General features: G+C 38.8%; 1 protein-coding gene across 1 annotated transcript in view; it reads left to right on the top strand.

Moving 5' to 3' along the window:
* Positions 1 to 714: 714 nt before the first annotated feature.
* rbm20 (RNA binding motif protein 20) overlaps positions 715 to 9,446 on the top strand; it is a 68,822-nt gene continuing 60,090 nt past the window's right edge. The window contains exon 1 of the mRNA XM_056269738.1: positions 715 to 972. Coding sequence (XP_056125713.1) covers positions 881 to 972 — 92 coding nt within the window. The 5' untranslated portion in view covers positions 715 to 880. The remainder of the gene's footprint in view (positions 973 to 9,446) is intronic.

Genomic DNA, 9,446 nt, shown 5'->3' with positions numbered 1-9,446 from the left:
ATCTATGCTGTAAAATGACAGATTGGTTCATTAACTCCTCCTGTAGTGAGAATTCATTATTGCAGGTTTCATTATTGTGTGCATTTCAAGTTTCAAACAAATTCCACCGACTCCCCCAAAGTCTGTTATCCAGGTTGAACTCGAACACATCTTGGTTTCATTGAGAAGATCTCATGCCCAATTTTTAAAATCAAATTGTACCCAAACACAAAATCCTCCAGCCAGCATCCAGATCTCCAATAAACCCAGTCCAGTTTAGTGTCTGGGACCGAACCCCGAGCAGCAGCCTCTCCGTCAGCAGTTAATGCTCCAGTCCAGAGCGTTACAGTGAGAGAATCAAAGGCTTTGCACATGCACGTGCAACAGGGGCCTCTTTGTGCCCCGCTAAATGTTAATGGTCGGAAATGTTAATAATCTGCGCACGGGGGTCTGGCCTTTGATAATCTGTTGACGAAACTGATCCGGCACTCTTGAGTGACTGGCTAATGGCATTCCTCACACTTGCTCTATCATTGGCTGGAGAGAGAATGAAAGTGTACGGCAGCCCTCGGGGACTCCCAAATGGTCAAGTGCCTTTAACGTCCCTCTTCCTGTCGTATCCCTCCAGCCCTCATCCCAGCTTTACCAGCAGCCCCTTCGAGCACACTTTTTTTAATCTGCACTTTTTTTAGACTTTTGCAGGTCTGGCAGGAGCTCAGTGAGAGGGCGCAGAGAGTGGGCTAACTTTCACTACCGCTGTTGATCCCGGATTCACTGGAGGCCGATTCGTTACTGCACAGAAGGACAGGACCTCAGTCGGGATTCACTGCAGAAAAACCTCCTGCAACTTTTCGGGGAGTGACTCATTGGATTTTCCTGTGGGTAGAAAGTCTTTTCTACCATGAACCAAACTTGGGACAAGGGTGTTTTTGAGAACGGACAGTCAAAAAATCCAGGGAATGTTGGGAAAGCGTGCGCGGAGCACCTCCAGAGGTAAGGAATGTGCTGCTGTGGGAAAAGGCGTTTGTGCTGCATGGAGATGTATGAAAAATCGATTAGTTAGCGAGCTGTTTTGGGGGATAAATCACGGTCGAGTAGCAAGTACAGTAAGAAATCATCTAAATGCTTGAAGTGGCACGGTTCCTCAAGACACTGGGATGATGGATGGGTTTGATGAGTGAAACTTTTGAGCTCTTTGCCAGAGTGTAATGCTGTATTATTGTAGCCACAGATCTCCAACATAAACCGTTATCACTCCGGCTTATTCCGTCATGCTTTGTCTCATCACAAATGTAAACATGCATTTCTATAGATTTAAAGCAATATGAATGTAATATAATCAATTGATTTTGTGATTTTTATTAAATCTTTTTTATTATAAATCATTTTATTTTTGTTATACTAATTCTCATTTTACAGTTAAACGTACTAATTTTTATTCGTACTAATTTTACTAATACTGAAAATATATTTATTTGGTTCATATTTACCAGCGGGTAAACCGTTTGTTAAAAGAGTTAACGACACTGTTAAGTGTTGGGGAAAAAGATCTATAAATAAAAGCAAACAATAAAAGATGTTAAATGTGATTATTGTTAGCACTCCTTACTGATATTCATAGCATAAATAATAGTGTTTATTTATTTTAAAACTGCCTGTTTGAGTTTGTGTTGAGAATAGCTACAGAATTTTTGTAAAATTAATTTGGCGATGAGTTTCGTGGTCCCCAAAATTTACCTTTTCGAACTCTGAACGTTTAATATAGTCATGAAATAGTCATTATATAAAAATATTTTATTTTAGCTGTAAATCATCTAAATGAATTACTATTGTATGCTAAACTTTTTTTAAAAAATATTTATACACTGAAACTCAAACTCTTGTTTATGAGTTGATGATCCAAACTTAAATGACATGTCTATTGCAACATGAACGTTTAAAACACAAAAGTGACTTTTTTAATGTTGTATAATGTAGGATATGACAGCAGATAACGATTCCCTTCATGTTGTCAATTATGAAGAAGAAAACAGCTGGAAATTGTATAAAATGATGAACTTGGGTCTCCAGTCAGTCAGCACATGCGTTTGGTCCCAGTGAGTGTTTTCAGCAGATGTTACTGGTGCTATTTGTTTATTGTTGATAAATGACAGGCTTGATCAGTGCTGATGTGCACATAAGTGATGACCACATTCCTGCAACATGCCTCTCTATGAAATCACTCAACACTAGTCAAAATATAATGCTAATTATGCAACAAAAAACAACTTGTATTTTATACTGTGCAGTTCATTTATATTTTTGATAATAGTCAGTCTTGCAAAGTTTACATAGTTGCATTGGCAAATCGTGTACAGAAAAGTTTGTCTTGCTCATTCACTAGTGTTCGTCAGTTGAAGTGCTATGTAACTCGCTCTAGTACAGGCGAACAAAATTAGCCCTGTAAAGGGGACGGACATGGCAGTGATCTCCAGTCTTCAGGACACCCTTTAGTGCCACCAGTGACTGACGTGTAGAATCAGGACACACTCTTCCGTGTGAGTTACTGACAGAAATGTGGATGCCAATTTTGTTGCGGCGTTACAAAGGTGTCCAATTATGGACATGGCGTCCACCGTTTCTATTTTAAAACATTCTCCGTTTTTGCACAACACTTCGTATGAGTGTGTCCCAAAATTGTGCGGGCATAATTTCTTGCTAAAAATTATGAACAAATGCAAAAGCGAGAGAACCAATGAATTATTAATAATTGATTGTTGTAAAAAAAAAGGCAGATAAATACCTTAACCAAGAGTTTCTTTCTTCTTTCATATTTATATAAAAAAAAAACTCTCTCAACTTATAGTATATATATATATATATGCTTTTTGTTTGTTATAGATGCATATGTTGAGATAATGTTAGAAAATTGTAAAATCAAAATCTGAGCAACTATAGGTTTTAGTAAATATGACATTCGCATTGGTTTACTGATTTGAAGAATAATTATGCAAAAATAGCTGTATATAATTAAGTAAATTTTCATATACATTCCAAAAATATTAATTAATTAATCTAATTAATAAGGAAATGCAGTGTTTTTGTGCAGTTTAGTTAATCTGTGCAGTTAAAGTGTATTTGTGAACACTTTTAATCACAAGCCAATGCTCTTACGGTGACATTTTAACTGTTACTATTATAACTTTGTGACTTTGTGACTTTGTTTGAGAAATCTGTCATGCGAAGTCAGCTTAATTGTTTTACAGTCCCATGCATATTGGCTCCTGCATTTAATGCATGAAATCCTCAGCTGCCCGCGTGAAGCTTTTCACAGCCAGCGAAAGGTCGTGGGCTCTGACCGTGCGGTGAAAGATGGGGCATTTTTGATGGATTGTTTTTAAATAGCGCAGTGGGCCGCAGCATTATGACTGGTATTGTCAGGATGTGTCGGGGCTGTGTTGTGTTGGCCCTTTTTCCCTCTCGTCCGCCATGGTGTATCGCTCCCTCTCTCTTCTCCCATATATCCCTCGTCAGCTGCTGTCTCTCTATCACTCTGCCAGCCGAACCCAGAGAGGGAAGTTTCCTCGCACCCCCGGGAACGTGAGGCTGATGGGAGTCCCAGACGCCATTCTGGGCTACAGCGCTTCTGCTTTTTATCCGGATACTTTGGGGTAAACGGCCGTGTGAATATGACCCTGGAAAGGTATATTGTGTTGTTAATTTTCATTGTAATATTTAACTGTTGTTCCACAGCTGTCGTGGTCTTTGGTGTTGTTTGACCTTTGAACAGTTGGATCTAGATGTTTCAAGCACCGTATAGAGCAGTAAAAGTTATATACTCGTTGCTTAGTGAAGGCCTGAGCGCTGTGTTGACCTTGGTTCTTCATAGCTTGCGTGTTTGCCGGTATTACCAGGGATGCTTAAATCACAGCTGGGAAATATGTTGTGAATGCCTTTGTCCCTTCAGATCTTAAGACTACCGGCTATTCGGTTGCCTTTTGTCATTAGTTTCATGTCTATGCGCTCATGAATAAAAAAATCAGAGGGAATCTTTTTTTAAATGGTGTACTGACCCCTACTTTTGTTCAATTAAAAAGGGGATGTTGGATGTGTATCCGACTGGCCTATCCAATCGAAAGCTTGGTAAGAGAACGGTAGTTTTGTTTCTTTTTACGACATTGTACAATGTCGAGCAACACTTAATGGATGTTGGGAATGACTTCCAACCATAAATCTGCTCTTAAAGTCCATAAAGTATTGGCTGGCAATTGTATGATTAGGGTATAAAGAAACAAAACAGCAAAACTACCATCAGCTTAGCGAGTTTTCAATTGTCAACAAAGATGTTGATTAGCAACCAAATAAGGGAGGATTTACACATCTGATGATTGGGGAACAAAAAGGTTTTAGCATAAAATGCCCAGAAACGGAGCGGCAATGCTAACATTAGCTTTATTTTCAATTTGTAAAGTCATCAAGGAACCAAACTGGGAAAGAAAAACACTGCAATGCTGGCATCTTCATGAAATTGTTATTAGTTTTAAGCTATCTACATGCCGCCACCTTCATGTGATGTTGGGATACCTGAAAACCAGCAAAGCTTCATGCTTTCATTCATTTAGTAATCCTCTAATATTTTTAAATAGTAATTGCCGCAGCCAAATGGTTCTGACGCCATTTGTCTAAATTGTGAGTCTCAGGCAGTGTGTTTGAATGTGCCTTGTTTCCTCCCGTGGCTTGGGTCACATGACAGTTTATTCAGGAAGGTGTGATCTCTCAAATATCAACACTCGCCCTTTCAGCAACCATCGCACGGGTGCTGTCAGCTCCTTTGATCGATGGACGCTGGTAAAAACTGAATGGCCATTAATTATCAAAACCAGTTTGGTTGGTTACATTTGGGAAGTGTCAGTGTTTGCAATGACATAGGACACAAGCTGCTGTTTTCTTCACGTTCACACACAAACGTGACTAATACAGTGTGAAAATATTTGTCTACAAGGCGCCACGTGAGCCTGGTGAAGAAGTGCGAGGCTTGGCCCTCTGCGGGTGTCAACCACTATCAGCCTATTTGTGGTGACACTTATTTGTTTCCATCTTTGTTGAATTGTGGGTTTCCTGCTGTGGTGTTCTGGCCTCTCAGCATGTGTTCATTGCTTTGACATGTAGAGAAATGGGCTAATCTTTATGTTGAAAGTATAGCAGTCTTAAGGCACCAGAAACTTCTGCTATTTCACAGAAAGGGAATTTCTGTATTCATTTTATCAGCTTTTTTAAAATGTATTTAGACTGTCCTGTGTCAAATGTACTTTATAATTTTTTAGCACATTTAGTCAACCAAAAAAACGACTTAATGTCGTCACACAGAGGTCGCGTAACTACAGTTATTCAGCATCAACAATCGCAAGTATAGAGTAGATCCATGTTTGGATTTATTACAGTTCTTCACTGAGAAGGTTTGATTGTGAAGGAACACAGACTGACTGAACGACACCTTCATTTAAGCAGGATACCTCAAATGGAGATCGCTAAACTCCAGCTTACTTGTTTGTCAGTGTTTTCAGATCATCAGTGCTTCTTGTGGGTTGCCAGATTGCAAATATGAAGTAAATCACCAGGTAGAAAACGTGTTCTTTAAACAGAAAAGCTCTGATTAAGGGAGTTTAAATTGTCGTAATCTTTTGTCTCCTCTTTTATTCGACAAAAACAAACAATGATTTTGGTCAAGTTTTTATTTTTTTAACTACATTTTACTCTCGCCTTTTTTCGTCAACGATATTGCATGTTGATATACTCACAGTTATCGTCTAGTGACGTTGGCGTCGTCTCGTCATCGTCTTAGGTCATCAACGAACAGTTTTCGTCATAGATCTCATTAACGAAATAAAGCGTCGCTTCAGTTCCATTCATAAATCCTGTCCCGTGGCCTCATGGGATGGTGAAGTGTCCATCGAATGCTGTATTCTGACATACTACTCTTTGGTATATTGTTTTTCGCACACTATATACTAGGGAAGCATTCGATTAAATTGTTATTGATAATTATCATCATCAATTATTTATTCAATAAATGATTTACTTTTTGACAAAAACTGAAAAGCCAAGTGCATGACCTTGAGGTCTGATGACTTCAGTGTATCAAAGCAAGTTTTGCCCGCTTGTATATCCATTTATAGCTAAATCAAATAAATTGTGCCGTCTCATCTGCACGAGTTCATACTGGATGTAATTAGAAATGGGAAGTCAGCCCCATGACCACTGCTTCACACCAATCCCGATGCGGTTTCCCTTTCCAGAAAGTGCTCGACCTGACATCACCGACAGCTCTATATGTGTTTGATTGAATTATATGTAATAATAAGCACTGCTGTATCGGCACTGTAATGGCAGTCCTGCTGTGTGCCGAACATATGCTGAGAACACGTCGGCCAAGTGTAAAGGTCCCTGGGTAAACATGGTCTAAAATTAAAGAAGGTGTTTATCCGAGTTTAATTGGACGTCTGTCCCTGAGCAGAATCAAGGCACGAGGCAGATCTGCTTATAAACTAGATTTAGCCTTTATTTGATTGTTAAAGCACAAGGTCCTGGATTGGCCCTGGCACACACACTAGCTCGCCCGCTTTTGGCCCGACAGTGGAAACACGGCTAATGACTGCATCTGTTTTTCCCTTAAAGGGGTCATATAATGGTACATGCACTTTTACAAGTTGATTGTACTGAAATGTGTGTTGGCAGTGCCTGTACACAACCATCATATAATGATAAAAATCCATCCAGTGGTTTTGTTTTAATCTCCTTATATGTTTTCCCCTGCTTCAAATCGAGCCGTTCGTTTTTGTGACGTCAATAAAACGGACGCCCCTCCCACGATTGTTGATTGACGGGAGCGTTTCAACACAGACCCGCCCTCGCTCATGAGGGACCTGTCAATCATAGTCTGCGCGGCGCGGACCGGCGCGGTCATTGTTGATATGCTGGAGCACTGTCTATGAGCAGAATGGCGTCTAAGCGATTGTGGTGTTCTGTTCTTGGGTGTAATAACGAACACAGCAGTCATTTTAATGTTCCTGAATCCGAACCGCTGAAGACGCAGTGGCTGTGTTTGTTTTCGAAGGGAATATTCCACACGAGCAACGTCAATGCTCTCATGTTTGCGCGAATCATTTCACACACCAGACTGCTTTATAAACGAGGGTCAGTATAAAGCTGGATTTGCTAAGAAGCTTTGCTAAAAAGGATCGGTACCAGATATTCGTGTTCCTGCTGAACCTCCAGAAGAACGGAAGTGAGTGAAACGTTTTATTAAACTTTATATTAATATATTAATCTTTGCAAATCGCTAGCTGCACGCTTCACAATGAATGTGTCTAAGGTTTACACTCAGTCAGGGTACATTACGGCATGTTTTCTATGTATGACGTTCTCAATATAATTCATAATTCCACGTTTATACTGAACAAACGTTATGGTTATTGTGTTATTGTGTTACAAACGGTGTATGCACAGAACAGAGGGGCGGGGTGAGCAAAGCTCATGATCATTTAAAGGCATATGCACTGAAACGGCGTGCTGAAAACAGAGCTGTTTTTGACCAGGTAAAATAAGTGTTTTCTTACAATACTAATGAGAATTTTTGATTAAAGTATATTACAAACTTTTAATTTAGACCCTAAAGAATCATATTAGCTTGTACAAAAATGGCATTATATGACCCCTTTAATATCCCAATCAATTTGGTCAAGTGCCCCTTTATTCAGTCCCAAATCACAGCTGTTCCTTTAAAAAGGAAATTCAGTCATAATTTACGTTCATGCCAAAGCTGTATGCTGCTATTTTACCATAGAATACAAATATTTTATTTATTTTACTCTCATTTTATAGTGCTCAGCACCGTCGTAATGGATTATATCTATTTTACCAATCCGTTCTGCAGAATTCCACAGATGTTCACCCAAAATTAGCAACTTTATTATACTTAAAACAAAAATATCATACCGGATGTCATTATGATTAATATTATTAAAGTCACCTTTAAACAAAAAAAAAAGCCAATACTGATGGTAAAAAAAAAAATCGAGCCACCAAATAATGCCAATTTAAAAAAAACTAGCCCGTACACATCATACAATTTTTTTTTTTAGGAACTCTAAAAACAACGTGATTAATCATGATTAGTTATTTAACCCACTGATTAAATATAAGTATACAAATGAGTATTTTTAAGTTGTATTGTCTGTGTTTAGGTGCAAGCACCCCTGGTTGGGAGTCAGCGCTGTGGCTGATGCAGAACATGTCCTGTAGACGCATTCATCTGAGATGTATAGTTACGCATTGGCATGTGTTGCCATCTTATCAAAATCTCACAGCAGGAGGACACCTAATGTGATAGGGACAGCATTACTATCAACCAATCAGATTTTAGGGTTAGTGCTCGAGGCATACATTGTTGTGAATGATTACTTTTTCTTTCTTTGTACTAATGAATCATGCACAACACCAGAAGCATGTGTAAAGACTGTAAATAGGCTCAGTTTTGAGGTCCTGTTGACTTTAATGGCGTTCTGTGTGGCGCTCCCCCCTCTTTTCACGTAACTAACATGATATCACAGACCTTTGACAACAGCCCCGTCATGCCTTAATGCCAGGAATGTGTGCGGTTTCTCTCGAAGACTTTGAAATCTCTTGCTTAAAGCTCAGGGTTGCACAGATGCTGCTGCTCAGTGTAGTGCGAGTAGTTTGTAGCATGTGTGTTCACCATAAAGGCATTTTGCTTTCATCTATACGGTCATCTCGCGTTTAACCATCTGCCATGTTTTTTTGTTTTTTACAACCTGTAGCTCAGTTGTTCATTTTGTGCCGTTGTACCATCCTTTATGATGTCTGTATTCATTTTATAGTTTAGCACCAAGGCACAGATATAATGCCTTATATGAGTTTCTGTATTGTAAAGCCAAAGATATTGAAACTTCAATGAGGAACCCTTTCTAATGTATAATAGTTCTATGTTAAAATGGGTTTAGTAAAATATTTTAACATAGAAATATTATACATTGGATCCTGTTCTGTTCCTCATTGAAGTTTCAATATTTTTCAGAGACCATAAGCAAACCAATTGTAGGTAAAGGTTTTTTTTTTTGGTTTTTTTTTGAGGATTCGAATCAGCCCAACATAGCAACGCTACAGCCAATAGCAGAGTTTGGGGCGGAGCTATCTCTGTTTCCCTAACCAATGGCAGACAGAGTCTTTGAGGAAAACCCTGTTTGAAAACAATTATTGCGATTCCATTACACATTTCAACGTTTAAGTTATATATTTTAAAATTATATTGAATTAATTTAAAACTATTAATATAGAATCTCAAATTCTCAAGCTTGTCTGAGATTCAGGGTGATTGTGACTCATCTCAGCTAAATATGATTGTGACCATTTTGTAAGCCATTTTGTTTCTGCTTGAGGTAGATTGTAGCGGTAGGATTTCTCAATGAAAT

This window comes from Rhinichthys klamathensis, unplaced genomic scaffold (genome assembly GCF_029890125.1).
Source record: "Rhinichthys klamathensis goyatoka isolate OS25496 unplaced genomic scaffold, OSU_Roscu_1.1 h1tg000289l_1, whole genome shotgun sequence".
NCBI classification, from domain to species: domain Eukaryota; kingdom Metazoa; phylum Chordata; class Actinopteri; order Cypriniformes; family Leuciscidae; genus Rhinichthys; species Rhinichthys klamathensis.
This window is presented reverse-complemented; position numbering and strand designations above follow the sequence as displayed.